We start from the raw sequence: 19,008 nt of genomic DNA, 5'->3' as shown, positions 1-19,008 counted from the left end.
TGAGGGGTTCCCTCAATCATCAGGAGATTTTTCTCCTGATGATTGGATGGATGGATGGATGGATTTATCTTTGTCACTAATACTTTGGTGATTCTAAATTCACAAGTTATCTTGTGTGACTAACATCCTTGGCTACTTTCTGCCATCTAGTGGATGATTATGTAACTGCACTCAAAGGCGTTTAACAGACTTTTACTTTGAGTGATTTTTTTTTTACCATTTAGATTATCCATCCATCCATTCCTTTTCTACCATTTGTCCCTCAACAAATGAAAAAAAACGATTAGTCATTTGTTTTTTTTAGTTTCATATTGAAAAGTGAATGATGGAATGACATGTGGATTGCATTTACAGTTTGTTCAGCAGCACAGCTTCACGGTACCAAATAGTCATTCTGCTTCTTTCTCCACAGACTCAAGAGGTGCAGAAGGCAATGGATGAAAAAAAGTTTGAGGAAGCAGTGAAGCTCCGCGGAAGGTACGACAACAATTTATATATTGCAAATAGATAGATGGGGGTAGTGGTCTGGTATTGCGTTAAGATCAGGTACAAGTAGCACCTCCATTTACATACTTGATTGGTTCTTAAACAGGGTTTTGTATGTAGAAAAGTTTATATTTCGAAGAACATTTCTCCACAAAAAGCATGAATATTGGCATCCAGCCTCAACAGAAGTTGATATTTTAGTCAAGGTTTGTATTAGGGATGTCCCGATCCAGGTTTTTGCACTTCCGATCCGATACCGATACTGACCGATACTGGCCTATCCGAGCATGTATTAAAGTTTAAAGTTATTTAGCCTACTTAGTTGTCAGAATCATGTTGAAAAGGGTTTTAGTACTCTTGATAACAACTAGCCAGCTGAATTAGGGGAGTTTGAATAATACACAATGGTTGGTAACAAGAAACTGACCTGTTTATTCAAGGATAAACACAAAATAGACAAAATTATACATGACAAACAGAAATGGCATCATTGAACTAGGACTTAGCTTAGATGGATCAAGTCTGAGCCCTTAAAGTGCCATGGTCCTAAATGTGTATCCTCTAACATAAAGAGGAACGCATGCGCAGGAAGGAATGCTTTTTGTTCTTTTGTAGTGTAGAAAATAATCAACAAATGTTAACCATAGAATTGAATTGTTCATACACTAAATTGACTCGTATCGAATCGTTCATAAAAATCGAATCACATCGGATCATTCATACACCAAATCAAATCGCAAAGAATCGTTCAGTTTTATAAATGAATCGTTTTTGGATCGCTATGTATTGCGATGCGAATCGAATCGTCCCGATTTACATCTCTACTGCACGCACACACGCTGTCACTAGCCCTGTGGTGCACTCAGTTAGAAATCGCAAAAAATCCTTAACTTAAACAACCAATGATTCGTCATAGAAAAATAACCTTGTCGGTTAATCTCGGTGTGCAACAGAAGGTAAGGGAAGGAGGCAGTGTCGACGACGCTGTGGATACTTCCTGCATGTTTCAAACCACACATGGCCAGTCCGTCGCTTTTTATTTTTTTAATTCATTTTGAGCGAGCAAAACTAGAAACGTGCTAGAAAAAAGGCTGAACTACTTCTAAAACTAGACTAAGTACTGTGGCAATAGCACAGTAGCTAACGACAACACTGCTAATTGGGCAGCGGACATCAATCAGCCCGCCCACATTGGTGAGACACACAATGGGTGGGACCAATTGTCCCAACATATGAGACAAGGTTTGAACACCAAAGCCTATTTCATTCGGTCTGTGGTTCGTAAATGGAAAAGTTTGTACAATGAAGGGTTTGTATATTGAGGTGTCTCTGTATACAAATTAGAGATGCGCGGTTTGCGGGCACAACCGCGGAGTCCGCGGATTATCCGCGGATCGGGCGGATGAAATGAAAAAAAATTAGATTTTATCCGCGGGTCGGGTCGGGTCGGGTCGGGTCGGGTCGGGTCGGGCGGTTGAAATAAAAAAAAATTAGATTTTAAATAGATTCAGGCGGGTGGCAGTTAAACCAATTGGTAAATATATATACATAGTTAAATGTTGTTACCCACATACGAAAAACGAGCAGGCACCTGCAGCATATGCCACAACAGAAGAAAAAAAAAGAAAAGAGATGGACACTTTTACGGAGCGGAGAAGGGACGCCTCGCCGGGGTCCGGGACCGAGGCCCCTTCCCCCGAGAGGGCCCCACCGGGAGCCGTAGCTGAGGTGATCCGCGAGAAGGACCCGACGCACGTCCAGGGTCACCAGGCCCACCGCACCGACACCCCGCCTCGTCCGCCTTCGCCGCGGCCGGCGTCACGCGCAGCAGGTAAGCAGCTTACCTGCCCGCCACCCCCGGCCGGGGGCTCGTAACAGGGGTCACTCCGCGTGCTCCGCCCGCGCAGCTTACCTGCCCGCCACCCCTGTTGTCGGGGGCGCGTAACAGGGGTCACTCCGCGCGCAGTGCGCTCACGAAAGGGGTGGGGCTCACCCTGGTTGATATAGACAGCTGGACGGTGGCCATGGAAGTTGGAACCCGCTAAGGAGTGTGTAACAACCCACCTGCCGAATCAACTAGCCCTGAAAATGGATGGCGCTGGAGCGTCGGGCCCATACCCGGCCGTCGCCGGCAGCGAGACGCGCTTGGAGGTGCGCTCAGCGCGGCTCCCATATGATTGCGCACTGGTGTGCGTCTGGGTCGTGACAGCGTGGCACGCGAATGTCTGTGCTGCATTGGATCAGTCTCCTTTCTTTAACAGGCAAAAGCTTTATAACCTCACTAATGCCTTGCATCGTCTATATTAGATATATAACAACGGGCGGGTGCGGTTCTGATCAAATGTTACATCGGGTGGATGGCGGATGGTTGACGACTTTCTGATGCGTTTGCGGATGAAATAATTGCCTATCCGCGCATCTCTAATACAAATCAATCTAAAGAGGAATTTGCCAATCTTGCCTCATGCGTCCTTATTTAACCTCTCACGCCCGACAGTCTGGTGTCGCATGGAATAGGTTGAAGGTTGAAGGTTGTATTGGTCACATGCAGAGTACACCACAGTGAAATGCTCTTCAGATATTGCGTACAGTGGGATCCAAACACTAGTTGCTGAATCTAATATACTAAATACAAAAAATACAAACATTTGAATATCTCTGATGTACATTAATTACAAGACAATAAGTTGCACAATAAGTCCCAGTAGTCATGGTAGAAGTATCAGTACAAGTAAATAATGATCTCTTTTGTTGGTTTCTACTTCAGGAGTTTCCAGAACAACCTGAAGACGTACAAACTGTTGGCTCATCGCAAGCCAGAGTCTGAACTTCCACACGTGAGTTACACAACATGTCCTGACAGTAAGGCTGCAGCTAACGATTATTTTTCTATCGATTAATCTATAGATTATTTTTTTCGATTAATCGGTTAATCTATAGATTATTTTTCCTTTTACCGATTTTTTTATTTTTATTTAAAATGAAGATGAAAAAATAAATGTAGGCCAGTTTTTTCAAAAGGCATGGCTTTTATTTACAAAAAAAAAAAGTATGGCCACTCAGTCAACATTGACAACAACATGACAAAATATTCTGTAACAATGTAAACATTTAAAACTTTCAACATTTAACAAAATTAAAAGTAGCTTATTTGCTTTTTAATGTGCAAATATAAAAGTAAACATCCAGTGCAAATCTTAATATTCTGCAATAGTATAAGCATTTCAAAAGTAAAAGTATTGCTTATTTTGCTTTAAAATGTGCAAAAATAATGATAAACATCCAATACAAAAAAGTGCAAAACAGAAATATTCTGTAACAGTGTAAACATTTCAACAAAAGTAAAAGTATTGCTTATTTTTCTTAATAACACAACAATGATAGTATGATTAAAGTGAAAGTTAATTGTTGGTTTGTACATAGTATATGTAACTGTTAATGTTGTAAAAGGTATTTGCACAACTAGTTAACGTTAGCGTTTGTGACACGTCTTGTGCCGTGGGGTTCTTTCAGGACCGACAGACTGAACGCCAGACGGCTTTGCCGGGTTTACAATCTTTTAATTTTACACAAAGTCTTTTCTCTTCCAACTCTTTTCTCTTTCTTTCCTCGCTTTTCAGCTCCTCTTCCTCGCTCGCTCGCTCGCTCGCTCGTCGTCCTCTGTCTCTCCTCCTCTCTCGCTCCACGTCAGCTTCACTCTGGCTCCTTCCAGTCTCTCTGCTGCTCCCCTTTTCTTAAGCGAGAGGAGATTGGATGATCGTGCCCAGGTGCGCGGATCGCGCACCTGGGCACGATTGCGGCGTCGCTCCCGGCGCGCCCCGCCTCGCCGCTCGCTCGCCGGCCCCGCCTCTCCACAGCGTTAAAGAGGAGCGCGTCTTTGTGAACACTGAACAGGCACGCCAAACGCGCCTCTCAGAGCGAAACGGTGCTTTAGTTTATGAATTTACAACGCAGATACAAATGACACATTCATGTTTTTGTGTAATGATGACAACGTATACTCACGCGGACCATTGACTAGTTGATGGTGATGGCAAGAACGCTGTCGGGTGTTTTCTTTTCAAAATTTCGTTCATAGCCGTTGTGCTGCTATGATAGGCCATTTCCGCTCGACACAGTGTGCATACAACAACATTATTAGGCCGTTTATTGAAATACTCCCACACTTTTGACGACTTTTGGCGTGTTTTTCCCCTCGCTCGCACCCCTCGCATCGTCTGCTTTGCGCTCCGCCATGACGGTAGTGTGACGTAAATATGCGACGCGTCGACGCACAAAAATGACGTCGACGTATTTACGTAACCGATGACGTCGACTATGTCGACGCGTCGTTTCAACCTTACCTGACAGGGACCTCATTCATTCATTTGGTAGAGATGAGGTAGACCCGGGAGTAGTTCAAGGAGGGAGGAAACTTCCAGGGAGAACATGCAAACCCCAGAGAGCTTGAAGCCGAGATTTGAACCCGGAACCTTCATGTTGCGAGGCAGGCACCGCTGTGTTTGTCATTTCGAAGCCAAGGCCTGGTCGGTATTGACCGCAGCGATGGATCAATGACCCCTTGGTTCTGTGCCGAGAGGTGGACTTGTTCATGTGGACTGTTGGAGCAGCTGAGACAGGAAATCGGTGAAGTGTGGACTGGTGCTGGGGGGCTCCCAGCAGGGGGTTGCATCTCCTGGATGTGTGCTAATGATCAAGGCAGGTGGAGCGTGCACCTGGGGGGCAGAACATGCCGTCTTTATTGATCCATTCTCCAGTGCCTCAGTCGTTAGAAGGCAACCCTTTGCTGAATTGAGTTTGTGATTCATCTAAAGTGTGGTCGTGTATGTTTCTTTGCTGTGCTTCGTACGCCCTTAGAGCAACTTCAACGTGGCGGTGTTGAACGTGGGCGCCCCCGCGGCCGGCATGAACGCGGCTGTTCGTTCAGCCGTCAGAGTGGGCATCTCTGAGGGACACAAGATGTTTGCTGTCAGCGACGGATTTGAGGGCTTCTACAAAGGTCAGGTAAGTACTTGACTGCATTTTTGTGTGGAATTGACCTCATCACCAACTTGACAGTAGATTTTTATGTTGGAATGGAAATGAAACTAGTGATGGGTCCGGCAACACCGATGCATCGGCGCATGCGTGGAGCTCATAGAGCAAAACCCTGTGTCGGTGCGCGTACCGCTTTTAGAAAGTCACGTGACCGATCATGAGCTGTTTTGGTCACGTGACCGATACGCCAACTGTGTCGCACTGACGCCTCCTCTGTGCCCTGTGAGCGGCTCTTTTCTACAGCCGGAGAAATAATAACTAAGAAGAGAAAGCGTCTAAAATGTAATACGTCGGAAAAACTTTCTTTTTTTTAATTTAAAAATGTGTAAAAAAATAAAATTAAAACAATTCCCAGTCCACAATCATCCACAACACGTTCTCTTAGATTTCCATGTTATGATACATGTTCACATTATTTATTGACTGTATCTAAAAAAGATACAAATATATTTTTATTTAAATGAAGATATGAAATAATCCTAAATGAAATATTTATATTATTGTATATACTAGGGCAGGGGTCACCAACGCGGTGCCCGCGGTCACCAGGTAGCCCGTAAGGACCAGATCAGTCGCCCGCTGGCCTGTTCTAAAAATAGCTCAAAGAGCAGCACTTACCAGTGAGCTGCCTCTATTTTTTAAATTTTATTTATTTACTAGCAAGCTGGTCTCGCTTTGCTCGACATTTTTAATTCTAAAAGAGACAAAACTCAAATAGAATTTGAAAATCCAAGAAAATATTTTAAAGACTTGGTCTTCACTTGGAATAAGCGGTAGAAAATGGATGGATGGATGGGTCTTCACTTGTTTAAATAAATTCATTTATTTTTTTACTTTGCTTCTTATTACTTTTAGAAATACAATTTTAGAGAAAAAAATACAACCTTAAAAATGATTTTAGGATTTTTAAACAAATATACCTTTTTACCTTTTAAATTTCTTCCTCTTCTTTCCTGACAATTTAAATCAATGTTCAAGTAAATTTAATTTTTTATTTTTTATTGTAAAGAATAATAAATATTTTAGCTTCTGTTTTTTCTACGAAGAATATTTGTGAAATATTTCTTCAAACTTACTATGATTGAAATTCAAAAAAATTATTCTGGCAAATCTAGAAAATCTGTAGAATCAAATTTAAATCTTATTTCAAAGTATTTTGAATTTCTGTTAAAATTGTTGTTCTGGAAAATCTAGAAGAAATACTGATTTGTCTTTGTTAGAAATATAGCTTGGTCCAATTTGTTAAATATTCTAACAAAGTGCAGATTGGATTTTAACCAATTTAAAACATGTCATCAAAATTCTAAAATGTATCTTAATCAGGAAAAATGACTAATGATGTTCCATAATTTTTTTTTTTTAATTTTTTCAAAAAGATTTAAAAAAGCTAGTTTTTCTCTTCTTTTGGTCGGTTGAATTTTGAATTTTAAAGAGTCGAAATTGAAGATAAACTATGTTTCAAAATTTAATTTTAAATTTTTTCGTGTTTTCTCCTCTTTTAAACCGTTCAATTAAGTGTTTTTTCATCATTTATTCTCTACAAGAAACCTTCCATAAAAGGAAAAAAAAAAATGACAGACAGAAATACCCATTTTTTTATATATATAAATGTATTTATTTAGCTATTCTTGTTCAAATCACACTTACGTGTAACTTACAAATGACAATATATTTATTTATTTAAGTGTGTATCAAACTGGTAGCCCTTCGCATTAATCAGTACCCAAGAAGTAGTTTTTGGTTTCAAAAAGGTTGGTGACCCCTGTACTAGGGCATCAAATCAGTGTCAGTTGAGTCGGTCCATAGGTTGCCTGTAGGGATTTTTAATGTCCAGCAGATGTCAGTATTTAGTGACACAGTATCGACACAGTATCAATACAGTTTTGCAATGTGTCGAAACGCTTCATGACGCCTCATCAACCCATCACTACTCACAAGGAACAAACAAAAACAGCAAACTCAGCATCAGTCTCAGAGGAAGAATGATCCAGCACTGAAGGAGGGACCCAGGTGGAACTAAATAGAACTAAGGTGTGCTGACTGGAGATGGAACAGAAAGTAAAGATTGTTCAAAACACAGAGACCAAACAGGAAACACTGACAAAACAAGAGCACCAGGGCAGGAAGTGATTCTAAACCCAAACATAACCAAACTGTCAGTAGCAATTCTGACATTTGGTGTATGAAACATCCTTTTCATGTTGGGTGCTTTCTGAAAACCGGCTGAACCAAAGAAAATGAGAGTAATAGATGACTCCCCTTGTATAGAAAATGCTTTGGTGTGATCAGTGGAGTGAACCTCATGAATGGGAAAGACAAGAATGTCAGAAAGTCAGTGGTGGATTGATGTGTTGTGTCCCCTCAGATCAAGGAGATCAAATGGGCTGACGTTGGAGGGTGGACAGGACAGGGAGGATCTCTGCTGGGAACTAAAAGGTAAAGTCCAACTGCAAATGCAAATGGAATGATTTGTCCTAACATCAATAACCTAATATTAACCCGTACGGATGTTTTCTGCCCTAGAACACTCCCCGCAAAGCATGTGGGCAAAATAGCCGAGCAGATGCGAACGCACAACATAAATGCACTGCTTGTGATTGGGGGATTTGAGGTATGTCTCAAACTTAACTTTACTTATCTCGCAATGTTGAAACAATATAGTAGTTAGGGGTGTCCCGATACCGATATTGCGGCCTTGGGTATTTGTACTGGATACACTTTCTGCACGTCATTGTTGTATTGTCAAGGTTTATTTGTCGAGCACTTTACAACAAAGGGCTTTATAGGACAAATAAGTTCAACACAAGTAAAACCAGGCATATTAAAACAGTAAACACAAAAAAAATCATAGCATACCTGCCAACTACTCCGGTTTTCCCGTAATTAGTACGGTTTTCATCAACCGCGGTTACGGTTGCAGTGATAAAAAATACGATTTTTCATTAATTAAAAAAAAATTCTTTTAAAAAAAAGTTTTATTCACGAAATCGCGTAACAACAATGACAATCGACACTGCTTCCCGTAACTTCCTATCGAGCCATTCCGAATGCCATGTGCGAGGCTATTTATAAAACCGCTGCCAAGCACGAGGCACCAGTTGCCATTGTTTCCAAACGAGCGAACGATCGTGGAATCAGCCGGAGAAAAATCGCATACGAGTCTTAAACCGAAAAGAAAACTGCAGTCATTCCGTGAAGAATATTCAAAAGCCTATCCGGGAATAATGATCCGTTCCAAAAAAGGGTGAAAACTACGCGAATTGCACCTTGTGCAGACAAGATTTTTCGATCGGACACGGAGGAATTAGCGATGTAAAAGACCACGTTGGGACAAAAAAAACACAAGTCTAATGCCGTTGCTAGCGATACAAGTGGAAAACTTTCAACGTTTTTCGTCGCCCAAACAGATTCTTTGGATGTGATAAATGCCGAAGTTTTATTTACGGAGGCAATAATTGAGCATGGACTTCCAATCGCACTGGCTGATCACATGGGACAGTTAAATGTTTGTAATGCAACCTTTAAAAATCATTACGCGGTGATCGCGGTCCCAAAAATAAACTTTTCTTGCATGATAATGTCCAGAAAAACTCACTTTATATTACTATAGAGTCCTTTTAACGAATGAGTTTGATGGTTTATCACAAACCTTAAATGAAAGAAGTCCTTTGTTCTCCTGCACCATGCATGCACTTTGGCCTTGCTTCGTGTTTGGTGCGCAATCCTGTCGGCTGTATTTCAACAGCACGTCTTTGACAACTTGAAGTGGCATAAAACATTTAAAACTAAGGGGTTATAGGAACAATCACTTTCAGTGTTTTATGCCACTTCAAGTAAACTTATCATAAAGTTACCATATCATTTTTGCAGTATGATCAATCCGACCTTTTCACCCTGGCTAATCAACATATTACATACCTGCCAACTACTCCGGTTTTCCCGTAATTAGTACGGTTTTCATCAACCTATTCCGGGTTACGGTTGCAGTGATAAAAAATACGGTTTTTCATTAATTAAAAATTTTTTTTTTTTTTAAAGTTTGACAATCGACCCTGCTTCCCGTAACTTCCTATCGAGCCATTCCGAATGCCATGCGCGAGGCTATTTATAGCACCGCTGCCAAGCACGAGGCACCAGTTGCCCATTGTTTCCAAACGAGCGAACGATCGTGGAATCAGCCGGAGAAAAATCGCATACGAGTCTTAAACCGAAAAGAAAACTGCAGTCATTCCGTGAAGAATATTCAAAAGCCTATCCGGGAATAATTATCCGTTCCAAAAAAGGGTGAAAACTACGCGAATTGCACCTTGTGCAGACAAGATTTTTCGATCGGACACGGAGGAATTATCGATGTAAAAGACCACGTTGGGACAAAAAAAACACAAGTCTAATGCCGTTGCTAGCGATACAAGTGGAAAACTTTCAACGTTTTTCGGATTTTAGCCACAAAAAGGTAATGACACCAATGTTATCTATTGGAATTGTTTAGTACTGTTATACTGTTAAAAGTGTTTATACTATTTATGCTTTCAAGTCCAAGTTGAAGAAATCTTGTTAAATGTTGACAGCATAACTACCAAAATAAAAGAAGTATGTCCTTAATATTTTTGCAGTGCTATTTCTGTTGAAAAGTTCAAATGATTACATTAGAGATGTGATGTGCCACTTTTCAAGTGTCTGATGGCTTCAATTCATTTTCATTCATTTTGAATTCTTTTGAAAGGCTTACAAAAAAAACTACATTTGAATTGTAATTCCATGCTATTGACAGGACTATTAATTTTAATGAAGTTAGCTTACCATGTTTACAGTATGATAATTGTGATAGAAACAGTCAGATAGGTCAGTCAAACTTTAATAATATATTAAAAACCAGCGTTCTAACAACTCTGTTCACTCCCAAAATGTACGCAAATGTGCAATCACAAACATACGTATATCAACATGGACAGAGCTGCGTGAAAAAAGCCACCCGGCCTCTTCGCGTAAACTTAAACTTACCTTAACCACTCGCTCATCTTTTCTCCATCCATCCCTTCGAGTTAGCTTTTATGATGACGCCGGCTGGAAAGGTCTCTTTTGGCAAGGTCTTCCTTTTGAATATCACCATGGGTGGAAGTTTCTGGCCATTAGCATGGCAAGCTAGAACCACAGTGAAGGATGACTTCTCATTCCCTGTGGTGCGAATATTCACCGTACGTGCTCCCGTTGTATCCACAGTGCGGTTCACAGGAATATCAGTTGCTGTGAAATAATAATCCGTGTGCGGATGGAGAGATTGCGTCTTTTCATGAACCGGATCCCGGTCGCTTAGTAGGAGCCATTTTGTGGTCTTTACAGATGTAAACACACAAAGGAAATGAAACGTACGGTGATATCCGCGCGCTTTTTCTTCTTCTACGCGGGCGGGTGGTTGCTTACAGTAGAAGAAGAAGCGCTTCCTGTTCTATGGGGGCGGGTGCTTACCTTGGCGGTTGCTTGCGTAGAAGAAGAAGCGCTTCCTGTTCTACCGGGAAAAAAGATGGCGGCTGTTTACCGAAGTTGCGAGATCGAAACTTTATGAAAATGAATCGTAATATTAATCCATATATAAAGCGCACCGGGTTAAAAGCCGCACTGTCAGCTTTTGAGTAAATTTGTGGTTTTTAGGTGCGGCTAATAGTGCGGAAAATACGGTAACAAATTGAAGTCTTGTGAAAGGTTGACAGGATAACTGGCATTAACTGTCAAAATAATTTCAAACTATTGAAGTTAGCTTACAGAATAAACATGTCAATCAACCCATATGATTTTTGCTGTAATATTTTTGTTTTGAAAAGTCACTGTGACTGATAGAAAAGTGATGGTTTTAGCAACATTTTAACCTGTCTGAATGCTAATAATCATTTTGCGTCGGGGGGGCGAAGCCTGAACCCCCCACCAGGACTTTGTCCTGGACCTACCGGGGCCTGCGGTCCTTGGACCCTGGCTACTAGGTTTTTCTGATTTCAAAAGTTGGCAGGTATGTCATAGTGTGAATGTTAGAAAAAGCTTGATCAAATACATTTACTCAAACATGAAAAACACTAACATATTTACCCATTTACTGTTTGCTGTCTTTAGGTTGAAGTGGAGTGGTAATTGTTTTTTTGGCAACTCGTAGCCACGATAATGAATGAATTTAGGGTGAATGATGTGGATACGTTTGTTACTGGCTACCTTCTAAGCTACTGCCTCAGAGACTTTTTATGCTACATAGTTATTGTTTATATTAGCTGTTAGCTCCATTAGCCGACCATCTTTACCTTTTGTAAATAACTGCAAAGACACACCTCAAGCTGGTAACTGTCAGCACGTGTAAATTCAACCGGTATAAAACGTCTTGCCAATATCTGGGACACCCCTTATAATAGTGATGAAAGATGCTTTATTCTGCTAAATCCAAAAAGGCGGATTAGACTCATCGACAACATTTGTGGTTGATATTATTATAATATTATTATGCTATAGAACTGTCAGAGAAATACTTTGATCTATGCCAGGGGTCGGCAACCTTTACCAGTCAAAGAGCCATTTTGACCAGTTTCACAAATGATAGAAAACAATGGGAGCCGCAAAAATTTTTGGGGGAATTTTAAATGAATTAACACTGCATACAAAGTTTTTTCTTTGCTTTGTACTATGTATAAACCAGGGATCTCAGATATGCTGCCCACACCTTTATTTGGACCTTGACAGCTGGTGCGGCACGCGGGTTAAAATGGGTGGCGCTTGTCAGCGTGATGGTACAGAATATAGCATCCACCACAACCAGCGTGCCTGATCAGCCACACGTTGTATGGGGCTTCCGCTTTGCTCACGTAGGTGACAGCAAGGCATACTTGGTCAACAACCACACAGGTTACACTGACGGTGGCGGTATAAAAAAAAACTTGAACACTCTTACTAATAATGCGCCACACTGTGAACCCACACCAAACAAAATGACAAACACATTTTGGGAGAACATCTGCACCGTAACACAACAGGACAAATACCCAGAATCCCATGCAGCCCTAACTCTTCCGGGATACATTATACACCCCCGCTACCAAACCCCGCCCACCTCAACCGACGCACAGAGAGGGGGGGGGGAGTTTGGTGGTAGCAGGGGTGTATAATGTAGCCCGGAAGAGTCAGGGCTGCATGGGATTCTGGGTGTTTGTTCTGTTGTGTTTATGTTGTGTTAAGGTGCAGATGTTCTCCCGAAATGTGTTTTGTCATTCTTGTTTGGTTTTGGTTCAAAGTGTGTTAAAGTTGTTTTATACGGTCACCGTCAGTGTAACCTGTGTGCTTGTTGATCAAGTATGCCTTGCTGTCACCTACGTGTTCAAGCAGAAGATGTACAGGTAAAAGCCAGTAAATTAGAATATTTTGAAAAACTTGATTTATTTCAGTAATTGCATTCAAAAGGTGTAACTTGTACATTATATTTATTCATTGCACACAGACTGATGCATTCAAATGTTTATTTCATTTAATTTTGATGATTTGAAGTGGCAACAAATGAAAATCCAAAATTCCGTGTGTCACAAAATTAGAATATTACTTAAGGCTAATACAAAAAAGGGATTTTTAGAAATGTTGGCCAACTGAAAAGTATGAAAATGAAAAATATGAGCATGTACAATACTCAATACTTGGTTGGAGCTCCTTTTGCCTCGATTACTGCGTTAATGCGGCGTGGCATGGAGTCGATGAGTTTCTGGCACTGCTCAGGTGTTATGAGAGCCCAGGTTGCTCTGATAGTGGCCTTCAACTCTTCTGCGTTTTTGGGTCTGGCATTCTGCATCTTCCTTTTCACAATACCCCACAGATTTTCTATGGGGCTAAGGTCAGGGGAGTTGGCGGGCCAATTTAGAACAGAAATACCATGGTCCGTAAACCAGGCACGGGTAGATTTTGCGCTGTGTGCAGGCGCCAAGTCCTGTTGGAACTTGAAATCTCCATCTCCATAGAGCAGGTCAGCAGCAGGAAGCATGAAGTGCTCTAAAACTTGCTGGTAGACGGCTGCGTTGACCCTGGATCTCAGGAAACAGAGTGGACCGACACCAGCAGATGACATGGCACCCCAAACCATCACCCAACCATGCAAATTTTGCATTTCCTTTGGAAATCGAGGTCCCAGAGTCTGGAGGAAGACAGGAGAGGCACAGGATCCACGTTGCCTGAAGTCTAGTGTAAAGTTTCCACCATCAGTGATGGTTTGGGGTGCCATGTCATCTGCTGGTGTCGGTCCACTCTGTTTCCTGAGATCCAGGGTCAACGCAGCCGTCTACCAGCAAGTTTTAGAGCACTTCATGCTTCCTGCTGCTGACCTGCTCTATGGAGATGGAGATTTCAAGTTCCAACAGGACTTGGCGCCTGCACACAGCGCAAAATCTACCCGTGCTTGGTTTACGGACCATGGTATTTCTGTTCTAAATTGGCCGGCCAACTCCCCTGACCTTAACCCCATAGAAAATCTGTGGGGTATTGTGAAAAGGAAGATGCAGAATGCCAGACCCAAAAACGCAGAAGAGTTGAAGGCCACTATCAGAGCAACCTGGGCTGTCATAACACCTGAGCAGTGCCAGAAACTCATCGACTCCATGCCACGCCGCATTAACGCAGTAATTGAGGCAAAAGGAGCTCCAACCAAGTATTGAGTATTGTACATGCTCATATTTTTCATTTTCATACTTTTCAGTTGGCCAACATTTCTAAAAATCCCTTTTTTGTATTAGCCTTGAGTAATATTCTAATTTTGTGACACACAGAATTTTGGATTTTCATTTGTTGCCACTTCAAATCATCAAAATTAAATGAAATAAACATTTGAATGCATCAGTCTGTGTGCAATGAATAAATATAATGTACAAGTTACACCTTTTGAATGCAATTACTGAAATAAATCAAGTTTTTCAAAATATTCTAATTTACTGGCTTTTACCTGTATATTGTATAAAAAGTGATGGGCTGGCACGCTGTTAATACAGGTTGTAGAGGGCGCCAAATGTTGTACCATCATGGCAGGCCCTTATTATAGATGTAAGGGTGAAAATCGGTGAATATTAATCCCGGGAGTTTTCAGCGAGAGGCACTGAAATCCGGAAGTCTCACGGGAAAATTGGGGGGTTCAGCAAGTAAGCTGCTGAGCCGCATCAGAGTGATCAAAGAGCCGGAGCCGCGGGTTGCCGACCCCTGATCTGTGCAGATGTACAGATAATAATTGTTCATTTGGAACCCGTGTCATGCAATCCCTAATTAGTGCTCATCAGCTTGTCTTTGCTGTGCTGTGATCAATGACAGAATGTATGTAGAGTGGTTTCAGCCTTCCTGCTCTTGTCCGTCGCGATAGGCTTGGCTCCTCCCCTTTGGCACCTCCCACTTTTATGTTTTCCCTTCCTGGCGGCAAGTAGCGCTGCTCAAACCCCCCCCCCCCCGCCCCCCCACCCCACTAAAGCCCTGGACTCTGACCTGCAGGCCATCCTGTCACTGCTGGAGTTGTTAACGGCGCGCGAGAAGTATGAGGAGTTCTGTGTGCCCATGGTCATGGTCCCGGCCACGGTCTCCAACAATGTGTCGGGCTCAGACCTCAGCATTGGCGCTGACACGGCTCTCAATGCCATTACCACTGTAAGTCACGGCCTGGCAGACGGAATAGAGCCACACACAAGACACACACCTTGATCTGGGAGATTGTTCCTACAACATGCCACCTGGATACAGAACTCATTCCTCTAGATCAGGGGTGGCCAAACTTTTTCACTTGGAGGCCGCATTGGGCTAAAATACTGCATGTAAAATAACCATGTAATTGGATGTGAAAGTTACCTTGTTTACTTGTGTGAGGACCTCTTTAAAGTTTTATAATCAATCTGAGGAAGACAAGAGTTGTAGCTGAAACCGTCAGGTACGGAAGTAAACACACAGCTCTGGCTAGAAGAATAACAAATTGCATCATTTTTTGAAGACCTAATGAACCTCTTTGGTAGCTAAAAGTCGCCAAACATGGCTAAATGTGGAGAATGTTTAGCATTTTTCCCATCGTGCTTTGTGGGTGTAATTTAGATTTTTTTCTTTATGGTGAACGGACGACTTTTATAGAATCCACAAAGTTCAGTGAGCATGTCTGTTCACATTTTGTGTTGGTTGGATTTTTTTAAAATTTTTACCATGACTAGGGAAGGTTGTTTGCATTGGGGCAAAAAAGTATTTAGTCAGCCACCGATTGTGCAAGTTCTCCCACTTAAAATGATGACAGAGGTCTGTCATTTTCATCATAGGTACACTTCAACTGTGAGAGACAGAATGTGAAAAAAAATCCAGGAATTCACATTGTAGGAATTTTAAATAATTTCTTTGTAAATTGTGGTGGAAAATAAGTATTTGGTCACTTCAAACAAGGAAGATCTCTGCCTCTCACAGACCTGTAACTTCATTTTTAAGAAGCTCTTCTGTCCTCCACTCGTTACCTGTGTTAATGGCACCTGTTTGAACTTGTTATCTGTATAAAAGACACCTGTCCACACCCTCAAACAGTCAGACTCCAAACTCCACTATGGCCAAGACCAAAGAGCTGTCGAAGGACACCAGGAAAAGAATTGTAGACCTGCACCAGACTGTGAAGAGTGAATCTACAATAGGCAAGCAGCTTGGTGTGAAAAAACCAACTGTGGGAGCAATTATCAGAAAATGGAAGACATACAAGACCACTGATAATCTCCCTCGATCTGGGGCTCCACGCAAGATCTCATCCCGTGGGGTCAAAATGATCATGAGAACGGTGAGCAAAAATCCCAGAACCACACGGGGGGACCTGGTGAATGACCTGCAGAGAGCTGGGACCAAAGTAACAAAGGTTACCATCAGTAACACACTACGCCGACAGGGAATCAAATCCTGCAGTGTCAGACGTGTCCCCCTGCTTAAGCCAGTGCATGTCCAGGCCCGTCTGAAGTTTGCCAGAGAGCACATGGATGATACAGCAAAGATTGGGAGAATGTCATGTGGTCAGATGAAACCAAAATATAACTTTTTGGTATAAACTCAACTTGTCGTGTTTGGAGGAAGAAGAATACTGAGTTGCATCCCAAGAACACCATACCTCCTGTGAAGCATGGGGGTGGAAACATCATGCTTTGGGGCTGTTTCTCTGCTAAGGGGACAGGCCGACTGATCCGTGTTAAGGAAAGAATGAATGGGGCCATGTATCGTGAGATTTTGAGCCAAAACCTCCTTCCATCAGTGAGAGCTTTGAAGATGAAACGTGGCTGGGTCTTCCAGCATGACAATGATCCCAAACACACCGCCCGGGCAACGAAGGAGTGGCTCCGTAAGAAGCATTTGAAAGTCCTGGAGTGGCCTAGCCAGTCTCCAGACCTCAACCCCATAGAAAATCTGTGGAGGGAGTTGAAAGTCCGTGTTGCTCGGCGACAGCCCCAAAACATCACTGCTCTCGAGAAGATCTGCATCTACCAGCTACTGTGTGTGCAAACCTGGTAAAGACCTATAGTAATCGTTTGACCTCTGTTATTGCCAACAAAGGTTATATTACAAAATACTGAGTTGAATTTTTGTTATTGACCAAATACTTATTTTCCACCATAATTTACAAATAAATTATTTAAAAATCCTACAATGTGAATTCCTGGATTTTTGTTTCACATTCTGTCTCTCACATTTGAAGTGTACCTATGATGAAAATTACAGACCTCTGCCATCATTTTAAGTGGGAGAACTTGCACAATTGGTGGCTGACTAAATACTTTTTTGCCCCACTGTAAATGCATAACAAAAGATCATTGAGTCGGGGAAAAATTGTGTTGTCCACTAGATGGCGACATAATAGTAGCACCAAATTTGTTAAGACTTTTAAAAGGAATGAAGTCTCCCCCGCGGGCAAGATTCCTGACAAAACCCATGACGTCTCATGGTCCAATTTGAAGACAGTAGTTTGGACACCCCTGATCATTATGCCCAGGACTCCATTCTCTCTTAGGTAAGTAGTGCAGTGACGACATTGAGGCTGCCTGTCCGTTAGTGTTGGAAGCATTCAAACGGAGGCTGAAGCATGCTGATGAAGTTGTCTGTCGCTTGCAATTCATGCTACATTTGAAGCATTTTTCCATCTTTTTTTTTTGCCCCCCATCTGCCACATTTGCACGCCCATTTCCTTTATGCGTATGCGGGCCACCAAATATGGCCGTCAGCTTGTTTCTGAAGGCATTACTGAGCCCCTCCTCGTCTTCTCCACATGCGACCGCCACCCGCTTGACTTTTCCGTCATCCGCTGCGTTCTTCATTCACCATTGCCACTCTTTGCCAAAGGGAAGCCATAGCTGCGATGACATACAAAGAGCCGGAATGGCAGATTCCATCTCCAAAAGACCGAGCAAGGTTCTAACTTGTGTTCAAACACTGCCGCTTCAGGCGCTTGAGAGTCTGCTGCAGCTGTATGAGGAACGTGCTACCTACCAGGAGTTTTGCATCCCCATGTGTATGCTGCCTGCCACCATAAGTAACAATGTGCCGGGCTCAGATCTAACCATCGGTGCAGACACGGCCCTCAATGCCATTGTGGAGGTAAGGCAGTGGAACCTCCAATGTGGTTATTCATGAGAATGATCTGCAGCCAACGAGCTGTCACATATCAAATGTAGGAGTTCTTCAAAAATGTATACAATGTTGTTGAAATAACATGTAGATGTGTAAGCTGTGTGAGCACAATCAACTGTAAGGCCATTTCAGCCAATCAGAGACCAGAAGAAAGTCATTTAAACTCAATCGGGTACAGTGCATCCGGAAAGTATTCACAGCACTTCACTTTTTCCACAATTTGTTGTTAGTCTTATTCCAAAATGGAATAAAATATTTTGTCTTAAAAATTCTACAGTCAATACCCAATAATCACAGTGTGAAAAGTTGCAACTACAGGTAAAAGCCAGTAAATTAGAATATTTTGAAAAACTTGATTTATTTCAGTAATTGCATTCAAAAGGTGTAACTTGTACATTATATTTATTCATTGCACACAGACTGATGCATTCAAATGTTTATTTCATTTAATTTTGATGATTTGAAGTGGCAACAAATGAAAATCCAAAATTCCGTGTGTCACAAAATTAGAATATTACTTAAGGCTAATACAAAAAAGGGATTTTTAGAAATGTTGGCCAACTGAAAAGTATGAAAATGAAAAATATGAGCATGTACAATACTCAATACTTGGTTGGAGCTCCTTTTGCCTCAATTACTGCGTTAATGCGGCGTGGCATGGAGTCGATGAGTTTCTGGCACTGCTCAGGTGTTATGAGAGCCCAGGTTGCTCTGATAGTGGCCTTCAACTCTTCTGCGTTGTTGGGTCTGGCATTCTGCATCTTCCTTTTCACAATACCCCACAGATTTTCTATGGGGCTAAGGTCAGGGGAGTTGGCGGGCCAATTTAGAACAGAAATACCATGGTCCGTAAACCAGGCACGGGTA

General features: G+C 42.0%; 1 protein-coding gene across 3 annotated transcripts in view; it reads left to right on the top strand.

The window, feature by feature from the left end:
• pfkpa (phosphofructokinase, platelet a) overlaps positions 1-19,008 on the top strand; it is a 97,780-nt gene that overhangs the window by 57,415 nt on the left and 21,357 nt on the right. Inside the window, exons 11-17 of one of the 3 annotated variants that reach the window (XM_061964861.1) lie at positions 413-477; positions 3,254-3,323; positions 5,344-5,490; positions 7,889-7,959; positions 8,047-8,134; positions 15,007-15,159; positions 17,956-18,108. In XM_061964861.1, the coding sequence (XP_061820845.1) occupies positions 413-477; positions 3,254-3,323; positions 5,344-5,490; positions 7,889-7,959; positions 8,047-8,134; positions 15,007-15,159; positions 17,956-18,108 (747 nt within the window). The remainder of the gene's footprint in view (positions 1-412; positions 478-3,253; positions 3,324-5,343; positions 5,491-7,888; positions 7,960-8,046; positions 8,135-15,006; positions 15,160-17,955; positions 18,109-19,008) is intronic. The other 2 variants (XM_061964860.1, XM_061964859.1) reach the window with 2 other exon arrangements.

Source organism: Nerophis lumbriciformis, linkage group LG07 (assembly GCF_033978685.3).
Source record: "Nerophis lumbriciformis linkage group LG07, RoL_Nlum_v2.1, whole genome shotgun sequence".
NCBI lineage: Eukaryota > Metazoa > Chordata > Actinopteri > Syngnathiformes > Syngnathidae > Nerophis > Nerophis lumbriciformis.
This window is presented reverse-complemented; position numbering and strand designations above follow the sequence as displayed.